The sequence below is a fragment of the Centroberyx affinis genome, unplaced genomic scaffold (genome assembly GCF_046629955.1).
Source record: "Centroberyx affinis isolate AG114_WGS23_722 - 3 ecotype Tasmania unplaced genomic scaffold, CSIRO-AGI_Caff_v1 ptg000466l_1, whole genome shotgun sequence".
Lineage (NCBI taxonomy): Eukaryota > Metazoa > Chordata > Actinopteri > Beryciformes > Berycidae > Centroberyx > Centroberyx affinis.
Window position 1 is genome coordinate 113,509 of NW_027279125.1, and position 23,435 is coordinate 136,943.

At 44.3% G+C, this 23,435-nt stretch overlaps 1 protein-coding gene across 1 annotated transcript in view; it reads left to right on the top strand.

Annotated features, from left to right (window-relative positions):
* Positions 1 to 906: 906 nt before the first annotated feature.
* LOC139642338 (protocadherin-16-like) overlaps positions 907 to 23,435 on the top strand; it is a 77,165-nt gene continuing 54,636 nt past the window's right edge. The window contains exon 1 of the mRNA XM_071517138.1: positions 907 to 2,706. Coding sequence (XP_071373239.1) covers positions 907 to 2,706 — 1,800 coding nt within the window. The remainder of the gene's footprint in view (positions 2,707 to 23,435) is intronic.

Below are 23,435 nucleotides of genomic sequence, written 5' to 3' on the forward strand. Positions count from 1 at the left end.
AACCCCAGACAATTGGAAGCTGCTCTCCTTTTTTTTAATGAATAAGACACATCAATCCTTGTGTGCCAGACATTGGTGGTTTTGGATTATTCTGCAGATGGTGACAAGCTTGCTGAACAATTCCCACATTGCTCCACAATGTCTCTCATACTAAATTACAGATCCTCTGCAGCGGAGTGGGTCCGTTGCCAGAGTAATGTCTATTGTTCATGCAAAGTACCTTGGACACCCTTCCAAGTTTTAAATATGCTTATTAGAATGGGCTTTTTTGCTATTGATTTAACACTCAAACTCATAATTCTCAAGCTTGGGGAGCATTAAATGTTTTAAACGGTCTTTCAAAGCGTCTCTCAAAACTGCTCACTCCTTAAGAGCTCAAATCCTATGGTACCACACATAAATATTCTGTCATTCCAGGGTCCCGGTGCTTCCCAGACTTGGTCTATACACGCAGACAGCAGAGGGTACTGTTATATGGTCAGCACACAGGGCAGCCTGACAAAAGAGGAATCTGTGTCTTTTTAATCAGAGTTGAATAGCGACACCACAAAGACTCCCCCTCTGAGGTAGTATGCTGGGGCCTGTGGTTTTGATGTTTCTTTAGCAAAGGAGGGCTTTCTGGTATGTCGTAGGAACAAGGTGTTGACTTATTAGGTGAAAGAAGTGTAGGAAAATGTTATGTGCAAGGCCTATTGTATGCACTGTGGTTGGGAAAGGAGCCCATAGAACATATGGGGAAGTCTTTAAGGCATTTACTTATTTTTCTAAAACTAACTTACTGTATTATGCACAGAAATCATACACCTTTTCTTTGTTTCTGCTGTTGTCAGGTTTTGACATTGCTCAGCACTTTAACAGACACTTCTCCTCTTTGTGTGTTTCCAGGTTTAAAAAGAAGGAGCCAAAATGAAGACAGCGGCCAAGGGTTTGGGAAAGTCTGTAATGGGCCCATTGCACCGTGAGGGCTGGTGGAACAGAAGGATAGTGCTGATGGTGTACGTGGCCTTGGAGCTCATAACGGTCCATTCATCCATGGTCCTGGGTACCCTTGAGCTACAGCTAGATGAGGAACAACCAGCAGGCACAATTGTGGGTGACATCAGCGCTGGACTGCCCCCTGGCATCACAGCATCCGTTTACTTCATCTCAGACCACGAGGGCACGGGTGTGGGAAGTGATTTGGACATAGACGAGAGCACAGGCATTATTAAAACAGCCAAAGTTCTAGACAGGGAACTAAGGGATAGATACAACTTCATTGCAGTCACCATGACAGGCGTGACAGTAGAGGTGACCATCAGGGTGAATGACATAAATGACCACGCCCCTTCGTTTTCTAAAAGACGGGCCACATTTAAAATCCCTGAGCAGACAGCCATTGGCACCAGGTTTCCCCTTGAGCCGGCTGTGGATGCAGATAAAGCCCAGCTAACGACCCAAGGTTACCTTATCAAGGATGGTAACGTCGGCCAGGCCTTCACTTTGGAGACCAGGAGGGGTAGCAACGAGGTTCTCTATCTGGACTTGGTGGTCAATGCTATTCTAGACAGAGAGAAAAGATCCACTTACACTTTATCTTTGGAGGCCTTTGATGGTGGTTCTCCTAAACGGACAGATCAGATGACGTTAGATATTACTGTCCAAGATATCAACGACAACGCTCCTGTTTTCAACCAGAGCCGCTACCACGCCATAATATCTGAGAACCTTCAACCAGGAAGCAACATCCTGCAGGTGTTTGCCACCGATGTTGATGAAGGCGATAACGGGATGGTGCTGTATGAGATCAACAGGAGACAGAGCGACCCAGACCGCTACTTTGTCGTCGACTCTCGCACCGGCATCATCACTCTCAACAAGCCCCTGGACTTTGAGATGAGGAGGGTCCACGAGCTGGTGATCCAGGCGCAAGACAACGCCACCCAGCCGGAGGTCACCAATGCCTTTGTCACCATCCACGTCAGAGACTACAATGATAACCAGCCCACCATGACCATCATCTTCCTCAGTGAGGACGGCTCTCCCCGAATCTCAGAGGGGGCACACCCAGGTCAGTACGTGGCCAGGATCTCAGTCACTGACCCAGACTACGGAGAGTATGCCAATGTCAACGTCTCGCTGGAGGGAGGCGATGGGAAGTTTGCCCTGACCACTAAGGATAACATCATCTATCTGATCTGTGTGGACCAAATTCTGGACCGGGAAGAGAGGGACACTTACGAACTGAGGGTGATGGCTACGGACTCAGGCACGCCTCCTCTCAGAGCAGAGTCCTCCTTCACCATCCAGGTGATTGACGTCAATGACAACCCTCCTCTGTTTGACCAGCCGGTGTACAGACAGGTAATCCCTGAAGTGGTGTTTCCAGGGAGCTTTGTGCTGCAGGTGACAGCCAGAGACAAAGACCAGGGGCCCAATGGGGACATCAGCTACAGCATCTTGCAGGACCAAGGTTCCACCTCGAACTGGTTCAGTATAGACGCTGTGACGGGGATTATCACTACTCTCTCCCAGCTGGATTATGAAAAGAACCCCAAGCCCAGTGTAACTGTGGTGGCCACAGATGGAGGGAAACCGCCCCTGTCCTCCACGGCGGTGGTAAACATCATACTGCAGGATATAAATGACAATGAGCCTGTTTTCGAAAGGAACTTCTACAACGTATCCATCAAGGAGAACACAGCTCCAGGGACGTGCATTCTTGAGGTAGGACAGAGTTTTATTATTTCATTAAAATTTTGTGAATTGATGGATTTTTTGTGAATACACTCCCAAACTTTAAAGCTGAATTGATGTCGGAGTCTGAACTCATCTTCAGGAAATTGTGAAGACCAGAACAAATGGAAATTTATTAGACAAATAGAAGAGACATTTGTTAGGCTTTGCTGATTTCCCTCATTCTGTTACGAAGAGTCATTTTTTAATGGTAAAGCTGTTTGAATTGGACAGCCTGAGGACTTTACCTGCAGTTTTTAGGCCAAGATGATCTCCTCTTTGGCTGTCCTCCCCTTCACCTCTCAAAGGTTTCCAGGGTAACAGAGGCAGTGTAAAGTCCTCTGTCAGCCCAGGCACAAAGGGGTTTTTCACATATTCACAGGCAGAGACAAATTCAGGGCTTTATCTAAAGAAATAGATGTCACTTCAGCCCACAAAAGGCACCTTAATTAGGCTAGTTGAGCGTGAGAAAAAATGCCCATAGACGACAAGATGAATTAAAGTTCAGACAAATTACAGCACCCCCAAAGACTGCTGTCGTGTTTCATTAAAACATATTGTTCTCTTAAGTTGTTTTTGGCCATCTTGTTAAAAAGACAGCACTTGTTTTCTTTTTCTGCTTTTTATCAGTTATTTTGAATCGCCAAAGTGCTTTCTCCAGTCAGCAGGAGCTTTTTTAAGAGTATTTTATAAAGATACAGGTTCACATAATCCCTATTTCACAAGTGTCTGCGGCAGGATTGCATGGATCAAGGACTTGGATGCACAGTGCGGTCCTGACAGAGCGCCCAGCAGACGGGATCTTGGCCCGGGGTTTGGCCTAGGGAGAGGGAGGGGTGAAGGGAGCTGCAGGCCTCACCACGACTCTTGGCTCGAATGCAGAAATAGAAGCTATGAGGGCTTCTTTTGGGAGGTCCCACAATTATAAATCACAGAGAACACAAGGATAAGGAGAAAGGGGAGTTCACTGAAATTGATTGTGGAATATGGAAGGGGAACCAGAGAATAATTTAAAACAATGTATGATTTGGAGAACTTTAATGCTCTACGATCATTCTTTCCAATGTGGGTTGAAGTTCATGTTCTGTGAAAATATCTGAAAATGATGTTGTTGTGTTTTTCAAACTGGAGACTGTCAAAGCGTTGTCTTTCCTCCGCCTTGCTTCCAAAGCGGTACTACCTGCTCGTAGACAGCTCTTCTGTGAATGATATGCTTGATCAGCGGCCTTACAGGCTCCAAGTATGAAGTAGTTCTTCAAAGCCAGCGCTCCCTGGCCTCTCTTGGGCCCGCCTGGATGCGGCAGACGTGTGTTTGGCGGGCCATGTGAGAACAGACTGCTCTTACTTAGGGTGCCAGCTCTACATCCAAACATCTCAGCAAGACATCTGATGACTGCCTTTTTTCTCTGCATATGGAATTCCCAGTGTCCCTTTTTTCCATGCACAGCACTGTCCAAAAAGCCATTACAATATGAGTATTGTGATCATTAATTCAAACTTTTTGAAGTGGTTAGCTTTTTTTTTTTGCTCCCCAGGTCACCAGCACAGCAGTTCATGATTATTCTAGTGAAGTCTGGCTCCAAAGTCCTCTGCCTGTGATATTTTGTCACTTGCCCTATGCGTCAATTGCTTTGTAGAGGAAATTATAATTAGGTGTGTGGGAAAAAAAGATGACTAAAAATAGGGGCTTAAACCTATTAGTAGCAATCAATCTTGTAATTCAATATGCAAGATCTACAGCAAAGAAAATAGGTCATCCTTGAGAGGGGAAATCAAATACGGTATGAAAAACAACATTTTACAAACCACAAGCTGCATTATGGAATGTGTTTTATGAGGCATTGCAAATTCTATTCTCCTCTATTAGTTTTTCCCTTTTTCAGACTGTGTCCATTTTTACATGCTTGCTGGACAGTGTAGAAGTGAAGCATAATCGCCGCACCAGGGACCTGATGCCGTAAAGGAACCGCAACACCAAAACACTTATCCTTTTCACATACATCTATTTGATCCATTAATGTGCCATTATACAGCATGACCAGTGAGATGTTCTCTTGCACCATTTAATATCGCCCATTCACACCGTGGGATGAAAGCAAGCATCCACTCAGGAGGTGACCTGTTGTAACTGGCCGAAAGAGCACAAACACTGCACTCTGCCAATGTAAGTTGTATTACGCGCGTGTGAAACCTGCTCACTGTCACAGGACCGTAAACATGATGGGATAAATCATTACTGCGAAGCCATTAAATTAAGGCGAAGGCCTTTGATTCATGATTGTCATTACATGTGGGAGAGGCACAGAGGACTTTGCTCAAGGGAAAAGAAGAGTTTATAAGTTCTTCATGTGTCAAACAAACAAACAGACAGTTGCACAATTACTATATTTAGTCAAGATTTCCTCTCTTAATAAATGTAATAGAGGATGTCAAGAGGGAGTCTTGACCGCATAATGAAGCGCACAGTCTGGCCTTTAGATCTCAAATCCACTATTCTGAGACTGAGACAGTTTTTGCTTTAAGATTTATTTGCCATTCATTCTCATTTGTTCTGTTTCAGTGGTTGTTGATGAGGCTGTCCAGTTGTTTATGACGGTATCTTGCATTGGGGAACAATTGACACTTCACTTCATGGGGCTTTTCTGTTGGTTCGGAGCGTGTCTCTGCTAAGAATCGCCCCTCTGTCTGTTTTTGGGGGGTTGTTCTGGCTCCAGCGGAAAGGCGAGAGGGGTTCTCCAGGCAGCTGAGGGGGAAATGAGCCCCGACAAGTGCTGGCATGGGTGGCGGAGGTGACACGGGCAGGGGGGCTTCCTCGTCTGTCCGTCGGTCTGTCCCTCTCCGAACCCTTATCTGATCTCACTTCATTTCTCATTAGCCGGGTGTGAGGATAGCCTAGACCCCATGGTTAGACCCGCCACCCCCATGTTCATGACAGAATGGACCGCTTGTCATCACTGCAGCCCCCATAGCAACATGAGAAGAGCACTGATTGCTGTGAGAGAAAGAGCAAACATTTTGGTGTTTTGCTTCTTGGAGCTGTAACTCAAACTTATGCATTTATCAGTTCCTTTGCGACCAAAAGTGCTTCCTGTCTGAGCCATGTCTTGGCAACTTTCTGACTAAACACATCACTGCTCTTGAAAAAACATTGGTGATCTTATGTAGGATTTTCATGCTTTAGCTATGATTTGTTGTGCTGTGACTGAGACAAAGAGCCCATTAGTTTTTAGTCAGGTGAATCAATTTTGAGCAGTGTTATGTGTGGGATGACTCAAAAACATTCATTATTTCACAGAAATCTTTAAAGGCAGACTTAGTTGAGAGAAACACCTTTCTGAATCATGTTTCCATGCCTGCCAACATAAAAGCAACGAGCCTATGGGGAAAAAGAACACTCTAATTGCCCCTGAGAGAAAGTATGAATGATTGAAAGAATGTGATTCTTTCATGCCAGTCTCTCACAGTTTCCACAGTCTTTTTGTTTTACAGTAACCACCTAATGGTAACCACCAGGCAGGTACTAATAACACTGATTCATATACCTTGAGCCATAGAGTGACTTTGAGCCTGAGCTTGAGCAGTAATCAACTTTTCTAAAAGTTTTCTAGCTCCCTGCTCCTCCACAAAACCACAGTTTCTCCTCTCAGTGTCTCGGTCACGCCTCTCAAGCTTAGACAAAAGGCAAGCATTTTCCCAGCTGGCTCTCAGTATAGTGTGCAGAAATTGCGCATTTTGGCTTCTGCCCAAACTCTACTACAACAAAGTTCTGCAAAACAACCATGCAAAATGCAATGGATTGGTGACTGAAAGGGACACCTGGTTGCTCAGTCATTCTCTCTCTCTCCATGGCTGCTTGTTTTTCTCTGTGATGAACTTCTAGTGAGAGTAAAGCTCTTCCAGTGTATCCAAATGAGACTCCTGGCAACTTGCTGTAAAGTGAGACTAACTATGGAGACCAGTGAAATTACCAGTTTTGGACTGGTATTTTTATACACAAACCATGTAATCAATTCTCACCAGACATTTTTCTGGGGAGGGCTTGTGACAAACGAAATGTTCACTTGTCTGTTTTAATACCAGACTGGCCTCTCTCCCTGTAAGACTGGGTTAGCTTGAGGCAAAGCTGACTCTGCTTTTAGTCTCCTCTGTTTCTTTTTCCTCCGCTAACTACCAAGCTTCGCTGTGGCTCTGCGGTATAACAGTATTTTCAAGGAATGGTAAAATTGCAGGAAACTGGATGTGCTACTTAATGTGTTCGCAAATGTAATACTTCCTTGAACACTTACTCCTGGGCCTAGCAGGGGCACTGAAGCGAACATAAACACTGATGTACATCTGGATAGAGTGTGGGTGTTCAGGTCAAAGTTGCTGCGCTTGAGACAGCTGAGTGCATTTTATTGTGCTCAGACGTCCATCAGCGAATCCACCGCCTCTCTCTCTCTCTCTCACTCCAACAATACAGGAAGAGGAGAAAGCTGTGGTGAAAAGTTTAATGTTATATGGTTGAGAACAGAAGCTGGGCGGAAATACTGTTCATTAGTGGAAAACTGAAGCTGTGGGTGTTCCAAGACCAAACTAAAGTGAAATGGAAAAGTGTAAAATGCAGTGTTTGTTTATGTAATTGCATTTCAGTCAGATCGTTTGGGAATAGTAACAGGTTCGCCTTTTTATTATCAAACAAGCCTCATATTTCGTACAGTTAATATGTTTTACAACCATCTGCAATATATACAGTAGGTTGGTAACTTTATTTTCATAGTTGGGATTACTGTATATCTGTGCTGAACATTTTAATGAGACGTGCAACCACCAGCCAGTGATATTTTGATCTTAAGTTTACATGCAATCAAACCAGACGTAGTTGCTGGTAGCTGTTCATAACGTGGGTGTTGAGTGGTAAAGCTAGCGATGTTTACAAGTCTTCGGGGTGATTGTAAAGGGTCATTGTTGGCCAGGGTGCAGCCATGCTGAGTGCTGGCTGTGAAGAAAAACCTTGTGAGGGACAGAGGTCTGCTGTAGGGGTTTCCTGCCCACATCTGGCAGGGAAGGAAGATGGGCTTATATAGCTCTCTCATGGGACGAGAAATTTCATTAGCCAGTACGGTCCGTCTGCCAGACTGTCTGCTGCAGGTGAGGCGGACCTCTCAGCACTGCTGCCAAGTTTCTATGGAAGGGTGTGAGTGCAGTGAAAGAAGAGAGAGAGAGAGATGGAGAGAGAGAGAGAGAGGAGAAAGAAAACAGTTGAGTGTCTCCGGAGGGACAGTCAGCCTCTGGCAGCTGCGACAAACCTCCGACTCAGCAGCTGGATCCAGCTGTGGATCCCTCCCCTAACGTCTGTCCTCTGACTCTGAGGGGAAGGATCTGCTTCGTTCTTCCTCTCTCTTTGTCTCAGTTTCTCTCTCTCTCTCTTTGCTCTTTCTCCTCCACCTCCCCATCCAGGCTCTTTATCTCTTCCCGCTTCCTTTTCCCACACTTGTGTCCCCTCTGTGATCCAGTTACAGCACTCCACTTCCTCCTGGTTCCCTCCAGAGTGGTGACATGCGGACCGGAGCAGGTGAGAGCAGCACATCTGCTGACCCAGGGACACTCGGGCCGCCCCGGAGCGAGGCGAACACACTGCCTTGTGGGTCCCAGTCAGGCCGGGCCGGGGCTTAGCCAATTAGATGATGCAGGGAAGAAATGGGTGTAAATTACCGACGGGGTGAAGTCAGACTGCAGGTGTGTGTGTCCTCAGGAACACTTTCCCACAGTGTCGGGTTCGGGCTCAAAGAGAGGAGCACTTTTACTTGACCTTAGTAAATAGAGACAATTATTCACTTTGCTTCCCTCCTCCGAGACAACTGAATGGGGGGTGAGAGAGAGAGAGAGAGAGAGACAGAGAGAGATAGACTGAGAGGCTCGCTGTGATGAGGGCTGCCAGACCTTCTGTTCTCACAGCCCGTGGTCCCCTTGCACATGTGCATGGCAGTTGGCATTGCTAAACAAGCTGGGCGTCAGGAAGCATCATCTGCTCATGATATTCATTCTGTTCCAAAGCAAATCTGCGCTAAATCATCCATCCAGTCCCCTGCTGTCCATCAGAAGCCACCAGACTGGAAAACAGACACTGAGTGACAGCTTGCCAGGTAACAAAAATCTGTAACCAAGAAAATAGATCCTAGGCAAATAGCAACAAATCATTTCTGGCATGTTGATGAAGTGCAGGTACTGCAATGTAAGATACTCAGTCACCAACACATTGTATTTTACGTTCATGACAAAACTGCCTCTTCCTAGAAAAGCGTGCACTATATATACACAGCCCTAAAATATCTTAACCACTGAGCAAATTGTCTCCATATCCAGAACTTGACTGTTACAAAGAATGCATCGCTTTCGTCTGCCAGTAACCTCAGCCCCCTTTGCTCCAGCCTCTCTGCAGCACTGCCAGTTGAAATAACGAGTGAGAAGAATGCTGCCGAGCCCAACAAGCGCATGGAAAGAGCAGAGCATTCGGCCAGAGGGAGTGTGGTCAGATCGTCCAGTTTCTGCTCTCAATTAGATCAATTTGGGTTTACTACCAGGTCTAATTAGGGTTGTGAAAGGTGGCTGAGGGCGAGGGAATTAGCCAGTACCTTGGCTCCCCATGAGAGATAGGTGGTAGGAGACAGCATTTTCAGGGAAAGAACGGGTAAAAAAAAAACAGGGGGGAAACATGCTAAAAAACGAACGAGGCCAGATGTAAACATTCCAAAAGCCAAGACTATCTCTCTGTGTGGTCAGGAAAGTGTGGGACCTCCGTGGACACTGTTGTACAGCGGGACGCTTGTTAACAGTAATGATGCTATGAAAGCTTCTGTGTGCCACATTCTGTTTCCTCGTTTATTACCACCCTTGAATATGGAGTTTTTCCAGAGAAAGACAGGAAGAGAGAGAGAGAAAGAGAGAGGGAGAATGAAGACGAAAAAGAGATAGCAAGAGAGAGAGAGAGAGGGAAAGACGAACCACACAGAGAGGGAGGCTTGTGGGGAGAGACGCTCCCTTTTACATTGCGGCTAGCCAACACTGTCTCTCTTGGCTTCAGACAGAGAGGCACCCAGGCCTTCTCCAGCCCTCAGTCCCTGCAGACTCCTAGTCTGTGTGTACCGCTGCACCATGGTGGTCCACCATCACACTGTTGGTTCCCTATCTTATTGAAGCCTTCCCCACATCTCCCAGTAAGGCCCCCCTCATGCGTCATGAGGGAGGACATCTATCGTGCCTTATCTGCTCTAAGGTAATGCATCTGCGTTATAGATTAGTCGTAACATGGGGAGACAACTTGCTTGGCTTAGCGCTGACTTCCGCTAAGTCCTTGGAGGTGATTTAAAGATTTACTTTGTAGAAGGGGGGAACTAATTACCTCGGGGCTCTGTGCACTTCATCAATAGGGCTAATTTGGTCTGGTGCAGCAGAGTTTATGTTGAGAGTGGGGTGCTGCTTCTTTTAACCAGTGTGTTGAAAGGCCAAATCTTTGTTTAGATTGTTGTGTATAGCCTGGTGCTGCGAGGAGCCTGGAGGCAGTGTGGGGAGCAGTGGGACTCTCCGCTGTAATTAGGCAGCTCTTGTATGCAGGAGTTCATGGCTCAAGATGTGTGATGTGGTATCAGAGCAGGCGAACAAAGAGCCAGCGATTGGGGCGCATGGTATGGAGCGTGTGTGGTGGAGTTGTGTGTGTGTGTGTGTAGACGGGGGTTCAGGGTGGAAGAAATTCTCTAATCATTGCCCTGGCTTCCCCCCAGCTTACCTCACAAACTGCATCTGTGGGATCCAAAGCGTCAACACAGGAGACTCGGGAGCAGGGAAATTTATGGAGCAGATATGATCTTTGCTGCCCATGCCCCAAAAAACTGAACCGAAATCCCCTGCTCATCAGTGCTGTGTACCATCCTTTCATTCCAGCATGCCATAAAGGCTGCACATGTTGCCAACCCGCTCCCAGCAGGGCAGACCCACGTTGACCTACCTTGGAATGTGAAAGTAAAAGTACTGACCCTTACATTCTCTTGTTTTCACTGTGAGCGGCCTGCACAGACTGTACAGAGGCTCTCTTTCAGGTTTCAGCCTCAGAGGATGCATGAGAAATACTTTACGGGTTAAGTGCCCAGAAAAGTGCTCATTGTCTGCTGCGGCCTCAGTAAAGTCCACTCGCTGCTGAAATCTATGCAGACAGGAACACGGAGTAGTAGTAGTAGTAGCCGGGATGATGGGGAAACAAGTTGTTGATGCTTTCAAGAGGCCAGTGTAGTATCGCCAGGGAAGAAAGGCATCCAGACATCTGGTTCCAGGAGCTGTCTCCAGTCAAACCTGGCTGTGGCTTTATGGATGAGCGCTGGAAAGGGCGCATGAAACAATGTTTAATGTAGTCTCATCAGATCCATGAGAGGGAATAACAAGCGCCTCAAATCCCTGTTGCATTTCTGTCACTTGCTATACTGCATCATCAGCTCTTTGAACATCTGTTGAATTGTATCTATCTATCGGCACTTCTTTACTAACAAGTGATCTGTGCATTTTAATCAACTGTTGTGTCAGCGCTCCTCTGATCCCAGAACTGACTATACCTTTCAACAGTGGCTTTTTTGCATAATGGTTGTGGAGAGTAGGTAGCTTTACTGTCATGTGGTGGGCCGTGATACTCGGATGTAATCTCATTGAACAGGACTCTGGCGGTCTGCAGATGTGATTGAGCTTGGCTTGCCCATCTGTCCAGATCTTTGGTCTGAGGCCTAGAAAAGGCTAAATAGTCACCTGCTGCCAATTTTCACTATCAACTACTGGCTTACAGGCCCTGATTAGCCCAGACAGTGGATATCAGAATTAATGGATCTTGCAATTTGCCTTTTGTATTTGAAGTCACGGCATGCTGGAGTAACGCTAATCCATTGAGAACACAATAAATGCCTTGGACTGGGTTGTTTGTTGATGTTTTTTTAAACCTTTTTTTTTATTCAGGCAAAGTCAATGGAGCATGCTTCACATTCATTCAGTCCCACACTTTCACACACGTGGGAGCTTCCCAGTATAAATTCTTCTTCTGCTCAATTGGAGCAGTTGGAGGCCTTGCTTAAGGGCACCTGGACAGGTTTTTGAGGGAGGGGAGAGCAATTACTCAATAACTTTTTCACTTTCTCCACCCACATTTCCCCAGTCAGTCCGGGGATATGAAATAGAGATGAACAATTATTCAAATTGCAATATGAACTTGCAATTTGGAAATTGCAGAGGCTGCAAAAGGTATTTTAGTGCTCCGAGTAATCTTTGGTCCATGAATAAAGCACAATATTGGTGAAAATCTTTCATTGCACTCAAACTCAGTAAATCCTGTACACTGACATCAATTTTTTTTTTTTAACAAAATCACTTTTCTTTAAACAATTAAAAAAAAAGTCAAAAAACTTCATGACAAGCAAAACTTGTGATGAAATGAATCGCAGTTACAATCGCATTTGCAATATTCTGTCAAATGATCGCAATTCGATTTTTTGTCTTATCTTTCAGCCCTAATATGAACTGCCACCCTTTCGATCACAAGCCTGCTTCTCTAACTTCTGGGCTATCACCAGCCCCCTTGGGTGACAAATAGGCCAACATTGTAAAACAGGACACAAGCAATTTCATCACCACTAGTATAACAAGGGCTTTGATTAAATATGTATAATGTTTTCATCCTAGGGGAAGCTATTCAATAATGTTAAAAGTTTAATATATTTTGACATTTGGAAAGTCTGCTGCTGGGTAACATTTATTGGATGTGTGGTCTCTAAAGTAAACAGAATGTTTGATAAGACAGTTGAGGAGTAAGATGTAGAGTGTCTTGTTGCTTGTGATGCAGGATATTTAATACCCTTGTGCAGAAATGTTCATGCCCTGTTCATGGTCCCGGTTTAGTGTTAAGACTGCTATGTGTAGGATTTTTAAATTGTACATTATAATTCTAGCACACCCCTAAAAATGTGACCCTCAGCGCTATAAAAGTGCCATGACTTTCATCAGGGAGTTTTTCTCCTCTCTGCTGCTTTAGAAATGTCACTTAACAGTCTGCCTGGAATAAATTCAAATGCTCCACAGGAAATCTGACCCTAAACTTCCCAATTCTGCCCAAATGAAAGCACAAAGCATCTCATTTAGAGCCACTGTTTGTAATTTCAATATTCAAGCTTTACTTCCAAAATTATAATGCACCGTCACAATGCTTTGGCAGAGAGATTTCAGTGAACAAACGTGTACATAGTACATTATGGCTGTGTCAGAAGAAGATGAGAAAAATGGGCTGGCTTTTTTCCGAGTCACTTGGCTTTAAGTCTCAGTCAGTTTCAGTCAACTCTCTTCCCCTGTCACCATTCCTGTCATCACTGCTACAGCACCATTTATTATTCATGGGCTTTCCCTTCCATGTTTTTTTTTACCTCAAGCATGCTAATTTTACACTCACTAATAGGCTTAGGAGTATCTATGCATTTTTCATTCTCTTATCACCACGGAGGACTGGAATCATCTTTGAAATATCATTCTCCTCAATATGAAACGACTAGTGGAGAAGTCTTCCGCGCAAGCAACCACTCTACCCTAATAAGACGCAACATTTTGTTCCTTAAGAAATCACACTTCAGTAGGTAAAGTCAGTTGAAGTTTTTCTCGCTGCCATATTTTGCTTTTCGGGAGTGTTTCTAAAAGGGAGGCTTTCTTTGGGAGCAGAGGCTTCTCTCAGCCTCTCTCCCTCCCGCAGCTCTCTAAATGACTTGTAAACAGGCTGTTTAAGTGTGAAGTCGCCCTATGCCCTGTTGCTTCCGCTCTTTATTCATCACACTAACACACATACATACAAGTTTGGTGAATGTTTTTGCTAAAGAGCTGGGGGAAGGGCACCGCTGCTCTTGTGGGACCGGCCCGAGACACGCTCTGCAGAAGGTAATTTGTATAGGCCAGGACAGATACAAGAGAGAAATAAGTGAGAAAAAGAGACTTTCTGAGTCAGACCAGGCTACTCTGTAACTTATGATCTGTAGTGTGCGATTTAAAGCCCCGCATTTACACAAGAAAAGGACAGGAAGGCTTTAAATGTGACTATTAATTTTTTTTGGCTTTTCTCTAATGGCACACAGACATTCATCACATATACGTTGTTGGATCAGTGAGGTCTCTGAATTGGCCAAATTGGGCAAAAGAGCAAAGAGAAAAATGAGCAGTGAAGATGCTGAATGGAAAACTGGAATGGAAAAAAAACAAAGGACAGAGAAGGGAATGACTGGCACTCTGTTGAAAAGACTCAATGAAGAAAGTGGAAAAATGATCGAGGCAGCAAGGGAAAGCAGGGAAGGAGGACGAGTGAGAGAGATAGCAGATGCAGACAAGGGGGAAAAGGAGGCGATTTTACTTCATGTAGTGCGAGTGCAAAAGTGGTGTGTAGACGAAGCTGAAGTGGTGGTTAGTTACCATGGCAATATTGGAAAATAGGGGGAGGGAGGAGAGAGGCGTAAACAAGAAACCCCATCGATTTTAAGGGCAAGTCAGCATCCCTAAAGTGCCTGATTTTCTGTTGCAATTGTGGCGGAGTATTTACTCACTAGGCCAGTTCCCAAATCAATCGTATGGGGAGGTGAACTTGCAAAAAGAGTTCATCACTGTTTCTCTCTGGTCTGTCTCTGAGCCTATCGCACAACGTTATCAACACATCCTAGACTCCGAGGATGTTTGTTTGGAAATGGAAACATCACGGTGTCTGTGCCAGAGAAGGTACATTTATCCTGGTGTATAAACACACCACATAAACTGAGCTATCAGATGAATCTATATTGTACATCAACTGAGGTTTTCGTTCGGAGGGGAGGGGAAGGGAGGGGAGGGGATCAGGGGTAGCGGAGGACTGAATATGTTTATTCAACATGCTGGACTCCCCCCATGCTGTCAGTGTCTGGGCCTCTGCATCTGTCATGAAGGACAGACGTGGGGGAGAGTTCACAAGGCCTCCTCTCTCCCAACCTCCAGCTCCGCTCAGACGGCTTTGTCCCTGCTTTTTGTCTGGCTGCGGGGATTTCCCCTTCACCCCGTCCCGCCCGTCTCTCCTGGGTCCTGATAAGAGATCGGGGGTATCCTAATGAAGTGCCGGCGTGATTAGATTCAATTTAACCTTCATTTTCCACTTGGGAGGGAAGAGCTATCAGCCTAAAAAACACTTCCCTCCAGAAACAGACTTATCCCACACCTACATCCCCCTTTTGCCTGGAGCGGCCAGACTGCTGCTACCATTCAGCCTTTATCTCCCGCACTCGGGTCATGTGAAGCAACAAACACACATCCATTATCTCAGACCGGACAGAGCCTATGCGGGCACTGTGGACAACAATGTAAACACTCAAGGAGGGCACTCACTGGATTGACAGGATTCTCTCTGAGAAAAGAGGATGTTTTTGCCTTAAACCTACACTAGGCAAGATTTTTTTCTGTAAAAATACTCCCATCTTATCGGCCTAAATCATGAGGGGCTGCATCAGAGAAGAGCGTCCCAAATCCCCTAATGGAGACGCTGTAGATTCACCCTATTTGTCCAAATTAAATTCTGGTGGCTAGTATGGATACTGGCAGGAAATCTCTTCTCCACGCAGAGTAAGTGTCAAAAGTGTCAAAGTGTTTTAAGTGATGAATTGAAACTTATGAGGGAAATACAAAACTTTCTCCTGAGTCACCAAAAATGGTTGAACCTCTTCATCAACTTCAAGCCCACCAACTACTAAGAAGAAGAAGACATTTTGGTCAGTGGAACACAAAGTTTACCGATGTCACATTACATGATTTCTAGGTTTTGATGTCCAAAAAATGCTGTTTTGGTCCCACCAATGTACAAAGTTTCCTAGTCCAGCTTTAAGACTTTTTTCCTCCTGTAGTCACTCATACTGTGTGCCATTTGAAACAAAGCAACCAAATGAAATCTGTGTGATGCATTTAAAATGACAGCAAACTGAGAAGAGAAACAGTGTTGTGTGTGAAGACGATGATGGAGATGGATTGCGCAGCAGATTGCGTGCCAGTGCGTTCTTTTCCCTCTCTGAGAAGGTGGGACAAAGCTGCAGGATTTGGCCAGTGTTTTTGCAGTAGGAGAAGGGTGCATCAAGATGGGGCCAAAGCACACAAGCTGAAGAGAGTTTTGGCATGGGCTTACAAGAGACACTGCTTCAATCAAGGCAGATCCATACACATGGGCCAATGGGATCTAAAAACAATCCATGACTTAATTGTTTTTTGAGGTGGTTCAGTTGAAATCATATAGCTGGCATTGCTTATGATGGGGTTATATCACAGCACAAAGACTTAATGATGGGATCCTACTGAAAGAGATTAAGTTATATATAGGAAAATCAACAGATGAACAATGAATTGTCATTCATATAGGGAATGAAGTCCCATGTCCACAAACAGCTGAATTTTCATTCATCCAATTGGCGAAATGGTTCAGTTATAGTGGTTGTTGTTTAAGTTCTGGAAGACTAGGGTTGATGGGGGGCGGGGAATCCTTCAGGATTCGCACTGTCCGCTTCCTGGTTTGGCTCGGATTCTGTCTGAAAGGAAATGAGGGGTGATCTCCTTTAGGTCACAGGCCGTGATTATGGCAATAAGTATCTGAGGAAAGAAGTGCTTCTAAAATGGTCCCAGAGGAAACTCTGTGTAGCTGTGGCAGCTTTTTCAGACCATTTGAACACTCTGGTCTTGTGTTATTTTTCAGAGAGGCTCTTGTCAGCTGTAGGAGGAGCTTTACCATTAGAAACTTTGCGTCCAGAATTCTACTAGTGCTTGTTGAAATGTCTACTTCTTGAATACACAACCAATATATTATAAACCATGTTGAAGTGGTTAAGTCTTTTCCTTAAGGTGTGCCTTGTAAGGCTGTGCTCTCAAGAGTTAATGCCTCAGAAGGTGCATTATGCATTTTGAGACCTGCTACATACTGTAATTTAAGACTTTTAAAGGGTCCTCAGCATCTAGGCTTCATTTCTTTTATAAAGAAGTAAGAGAAAGTGGTCCATCGAATCCTTGAGGACATGCCTTCCCTGGAGATTTGCCGCTAAATATGAGTCATAACATCCATAGTGAGTACTTAATTTTGTTACACACTACCCTTTGTTTTCAAGAGCCTAGTGATTTTGCAGGAGGGGGGGAGAGTGTGTTTTTTTCATGAGCTCCCCTAACTGGCGAACAACCATGGTGGCTTTGATAAGATTTCTCCTTTACTGCTGCGGCTCTTAAGGGTGGAATGCCTCTTTGCACTACTTCGCCTTCTGTGAAGTTCATTGCTGGTTTATGTAATGAGTCTCATTAAAGGGAGCCCAATGGCACTAACTCCTCTGCTCAAGGGGGGGATTGCAGGATTTGGTGTGGTCTCCCCGAGGCCTGGGTGGTATGGTGAGAGGGATTAGCAGTGTGACGTCAGAGTCCTCTGCCTGGAAAGAGTGGCATGATGTGCTCACATAGCTGCACTCGCACTGGACAGTAGGTTAGTTTCCAATCCCGGCTGGAGCCTGGGAATCTTCAGATGTGGGCACTGCAGGAAGCCAGTGGAAATGAACACCGTGGCAGTGGTGTGCGCTGTGGATGACAGAGAGGAAATTGCTAGCTCATGCAGCACCAAACTAATACAGGGTTTTCAAATCTTTTCCAGGCTCACCAAAGACGACTTTGTCGTATAATTCACGACCTTTGTTTTCTACGATTCGATCTATTTTCTATGCTTTTCTGTAGTCGAGTGTCATAGTAGATTGATGGATCAACTGTTTCCCCATATTCATGCTATTCTACAGAGTAAATGAATTCAAATGAATTCAACTCATGCAGGATAGCCCCCAGAATACTTAGATGTGGAGCTCAGTTAGCTATGGTTGTTAGAGGAGTGATGGGTGATGCTGAGAGCAAAGCAGATTGTCCCTAAATAAATCAAATAATTCCTGCCAAAAGTTTCAAGGACTTTCCCTGACTCTGCCTTTACCTTTTTATTAAACTGCTCACAGAGTGCCAAAGCAATTAATGATAGTTCCAGGCAATTTCACTCATTCATGACCTTTAGTTTTGTCTTAATTGCGGACCTTGACACCTGTAGTCGTGCCCCCATTTCCTAACACCTTTTCACCCTCTTATAACTTTCTGCCAGGAGCAGAGGACACCCACAAAGTTTTTAGTTGGCTTGCATTAACTTCCTCTGTGGTTACTATTTGTCCAACATTTGTTCCCAATCCAGAGTCCTGCTAATCAATCCTAATAATGGTTTCATTTTAAGAGCTCTCCATGCGGCGTCATTAAGATACAGTTGATCAATATCCTTGTTTCAGTGTTTCTTTTAACGAGAAGTGCTAATGTGATGCAAGGGTCTCTTTAGAGAACCAGTCTAGACCCTTTTCACTCTGTGAGCCTGCTGTTGCCAGGCTGTTAAAAAATGCCGGAGGAGTTGCCACAATGTGCTTCTATAGAATGGCTTATGGCACAAACACGGCACTGTCTGTGTCTGTAGGGACTGTTGATGTGGGACAGCTGCTTTATGATGGTAAACTCCTTTCCTGAAAGCTGTGGACCCCCTGCTAGCTCGCCAACATAACCGCATTGTACGTGAATTGACTCAACATGTTGGATTAGCTGGTTAAATACAGTGATCCTTTCCCTCAAAAGTACAATCATGACATTTAGGGCATTAGAATACCAACAAAGCCTTTTCAATCTTTCTCAGGGTTTCCCTTTCTTGTGTATTCTTGGCAAAGTGCGAGGAAGATAGCAACCTGCATGTTAATTATACCTCTCTATACTGTGGAGTAGGTTACATGTTGAGATTTAAATCAGGGTTTGATGGAGACTAACAGGAGGAGCTGGACAGTTATTTGGTTTACAGTGCCTCTGTCGTAGATACAGATAAAGAGTAGAGTAGTTTTTGTGCATAAGGGTTAAAGCACTTAGAATATACTCTGCATGGATACTGCCAAACCAGTGACAGGGAGCTCTTGCCATCTTGGCAAGTGTTTCTGCAAAATAAATACGGCAAAAAAGAAAGGGAAAAAAGCGAGTGAATGTTGGGATCCAAACCAGAAACCGAGCCCTGTGTAGGTTTTTTTTTCATTTCCCTCTGTCACGCACAGAGGCTGAAACACATCTCAACAGCATGGAAGAAGAAGACAGCGGGAAAGAGAGAGAGAAAGAGAGAGAGAGAGGCAAAAGTGAAGAGTTAAAAAGTGAAGAGTTACAAAAAAAATGAGTAAGAGAGGTTTGAGTCGGGGAGAAGAAAAAAGAAGAGAGAGAGCGAGAGAATGGAATAAAAATAGGCTCATGATGGAGCTGGTGTCTCGATGAGGCAGCCCACTAACCTCAGAGGCGCCACACTCCCTGGCTTATCCCAGCCCAGCGAGAAGGAGGGGCCGCACCACAGATCTCTCCCACTGCCAAGGCTCCAGCGCCAGGCAGGCTCTCTTTCTCTCTGGTCATGGGGGGCCAGGCATCTTAGACTTTGAAAAGCAACAAAAAAAAAGCTGTTCCACTCTCTGGATGACATGCCTCGTCTCAGGACGTCCACAGTAGCTGCGACAAGCCCCCAGCCTCAAACCTGCTGTGTTTTTTTCCGGATGTAGGGATGGTACTTACCTTTGGTTGAACAAAGTTACTGACCCAGTGTGGCAGCTGGTTGCTACTGAGTCAGAAGCCTGACATTTGAACCAAGCAGGCAGTGTTACTGCGGACCGCGGGGTGGGTCACATCAATCACAGCCAGCGGGGGTGAGTGGAGCAGACACAAACCTGGCAGGAGATCACTGACCTGGGAGTGAAATTCCACAGTCTTACCATCACTTCCTGTCCTCCTGTGTCTCCCAGTGGGATTGCAGCTGAAAACAGAAGAAGAAAACTTTAATAAAGATTTAAAAGAGCAATGTACCTGACCATTGAACTGATATTCTTGCAAAATTAAAGCACAATCCACACTACTGCACCATCATCATTATCATTTCATAGTCAGGTCTGTGTCCCCGATATCGAATCTCTGAGGCGGCACCGGATTGCCCTTAATCACAGACCGTGTTTATACTTTGGAGATCCGCTGTAAGGAAGATGGACTTAATGCAGCATATGAAAACAACAGAAAGAGTCTGATTTATCAGGAAGTCTGCGCTGTCATCTGGGAAATGTTGAGAGACAGAGGAGGGAAGAGAGCTAGACAGCCCCAACATGCGTCTTCATCTGGAGGGTATTCCAAGGAAAAATATTTTCATAACTGTTTGAAATTTTACATATTAAGTGGATTAAGGGAACTGTACACACATATTTTTCTCATCAATTGACAAAAAGAACATCTGGAGTGCATTAGGTTTAGTATTTTGTTTCTTTGCATTTGTCACTTTACAATCAGAGCAAGTGGCGTACATAAAATGCGATGCAAAGATGGGGGTATTTTATTGTTTTTTTCTATCTCCCCCTCCCTGAAAAATACGACAAGTACATATAATTAGATGGCCAAGAAATGGAACCTATATTTTTCAAACCCACAGGGGTTTAAAATTTGCTGAGTGGCTGCATTGCTCAGTTATTCTATATGAGGGATTTGTAAATTGAGTCTTCCTTTTGTTACCAAACGACTGCAAGATTGAAGACCTATTTCATTGTGATTGAGGGGTTTTCTCCCGCTCACTTCCTTTTCTCTGCAGAACAAAAGAGGAAACATTAGAGTAAAGCATCAAAGTTAAATGTATATCATTTTTTATACTGTCATAGAGAGGTCAAGCTTTTACATTGATCAAAGTGATTTTAAAGTTCATGCAAATGAGCGCACAGCTTAAAGCAATACTCTTATCATAGCTTTTAGCAAGGTCATCTGTTAGACGAAAAAACGCCCCCACAATTTTACACACTTCTGTCCTGTCTGGACAGGCTTGCATAGATAAGAATGGTAGGTATGAATTGGCCAGTATCTGAAAACAATGGTTGTGTTTGTTGGGAAGAATGTGTAAAAAAGTAAAAAAGGCTGAGCATAGCACCCCATGAAGGTGGCAAATCGAAATATTTTCCTCCCAAACAAACCACTTCTTCTTGAGGCATGAATTCCCCTTTAACACGTATATCACACTACAGCTTCCTGTTTTCCTTCTCCAGCTCCATGCCTGTTTCTTTCCCCCCCCAAAAAAACTCTGCAGCTCTCTCTTACTCTTTTACACTTCCAGCATGGTAAAATGAATCTCACATACACCAATATCTCCTTTGCACACCTGTGTATAGTTGGTGACAGCCATGTAGGAGAAGATAGCTTTCGACTGTTGAGAAGAACCTTACTCACACTGAGATGCAGTTTTATTGAGAAAACATACGGCTTCAGTCTTGTGACTTCCAGAGGGTCACAAGACAGATGCCATTTGGTGGATTTTCTTATCCCAGGTACCTCATGAATACATATCATGGGTGATCCTACTGGGAGTCAAACCCCTAACTACCATGCTTTACTCTTTGAGCTACAAGGGAGTGCAGGAGTTCTCTGCACTTCTGTTGGCTAGCATGTCAAAATAAAAAAGTTGTTATTTTCCATTTCCACTCAAAGACCAAATATGTGCCACACGATAGCACTAAACTCTATTTTTGCAATACTTATGTTTAATTTTTCAATTGTCTTTGCAGACCTCAATCTCAAAATAGCTCCTATACCACAAAATGGGTCCCAGTAGGCAAATGGCAAGGACTTTTGTTTCCTTTCTCCAAAATACCAAATAAGTTTTTTGGTCAAAATTCTCATCACTGGACCATTTGGGAGCAAATTAAGATGCATTCCTGACCATGTGACATTGATGTTCTTTATTTAGTGTGGTTCTTGATAACACTCCTAGGCGAATAAAGAGTAATAGCTTCATTCAAAACCGCCCAGTTTGCACTCTAAGACCTTTTCATCTGGTAGCAATCTCCCTGTGAGCAGTTTCAGCCACCAAAAGCCCAATCCATCAGCCACTGTCATGTGCTGCAATGAAATGTGAAAGGGAGTGTAAACGCGGAGAGGAATAATGTTCCTTTAAAATGGAAAATACCAGTTTAAACTTCATTTGCACATAATTGCTTTTTGGAAGAACAAGAAAATAAGGAAATCAATTCAAAAGTCCCCATATTTATTTTAAGATGGACGCGGAGCTTTAAATGAAACACGTTTTCTCTTTTTTAAAAATTGCTGCCTGCTCATTATTCTTAAGATAACAATGGGATTACTGTTAAATGTGTTGATTTCATTCATACACAAAAGATTGGTTTTAATTGGTTTCCCTTTCATGTTTCGAGACCACAGTATGTTTGGGTTTGATGTGGAAAATGAGCAGCAGATTGCAGAAAGTCCAATGCAAACAGGGAAAATAGGTGGTGTGTGCATGCAATGCAAGTGATTGTTGCCAGATTATATGCACCATATGTATTTCTTCAAGAGAATAGACCGTGCTTCCTTTTTTTTATGAATGCCTCCCAAAATCATCACACAGCGGAGCCATATTTACCTACGCTGACTAACTGGTTCCATGTTTTTCGATTCTTGAGCATGTAGACAGATGATAGCGCTATAGCAGGTCAGAGAAGGACAGGAGCGCCTTCAGGTATCTCCCACACATAAAACAAATCATATCCGCTAAACTTAAAGGAGCAAAGACCCTGGATAAAAGGTGATATTAACTGTCTGTCTTTAAACAGATGAAAAGCAGTCTATAAGTGCATGCAGCCTCCTCTCTCACTGCCCTGGGCGCCAAGCATGCGGTCAGCGTTGCAGCGTGTCCCATCACGGAGGTCAATGGAGGGCAGCGTGATGGGATTATGGGATGCAGGATGTCTGCCCTTACTAGACTGAGAGAAGGAAATGAGAAGTTTCTAAATAAAGCCAGTTAAAATGAGTCAGACAAAAAGTGAGCAAGCCTCTCATTCCATTCACTTGTGGCCAGAGATGAGATGGGAGTTAAAGAAGGGTGATACAGGGATACAGACTTGGGGAAAAGACTTGGAGAGAGAGAGAGACAGATAGAGAGACAACCAGAGTGTGAGAGAGAGGAAGAAACACAGAGAGAGATAATACCGCAAATCACAGCTGTTGGAAACACAAGCTGACTCACAGTTTTCTCAACCTTATTGAATATCTCCTGTGGAGGATTGAGGGCTGCAGGGTTAAAGTGTCCCAGTCAGGGGTTTGACAGAGACATGACAGACACGATGTGAGGCTACACTAACATGAAGCACAGCAAACCAGACAGATTCTGGAGTCTGCTTTTCTGCTACATCCTGTATTATCTGCACTTTTTAGTCAACAGCCAGATTTAGCCTGAATCTTACCTTTGGTTCTCCAGCATCCTACCGCTCAAGCAAGACATCATTTTTCGGCCCAAATAAGGGATTCCGGACCCCGCCCCCTTTCAGTCTAATGTGAAAATAAAAAGAGGAGTAAAATGATTGCCTGTAACTACATCCAAAGCTAATCTTGATTATTATTATTTCTTTCGGGGGTTGCTCTATTAAGCATCTCTTTATTTGTTGAGGTGGTTTCTGTTTGGTTTTGAAGCTGCAATGAAAAAAAAAAAAAAATTGATAGCCATACTTATCTTAGCATTCCAGCATTTCATGGCTTTGTGAAGTGAGAATAACATAGACTATGAGGAGGATGATGCAACATCCGCCCCATGGTTGTTAGCAAAATAGTTTAAAAAAATTCAGTAACATGTTAAAATCTGTCATTTT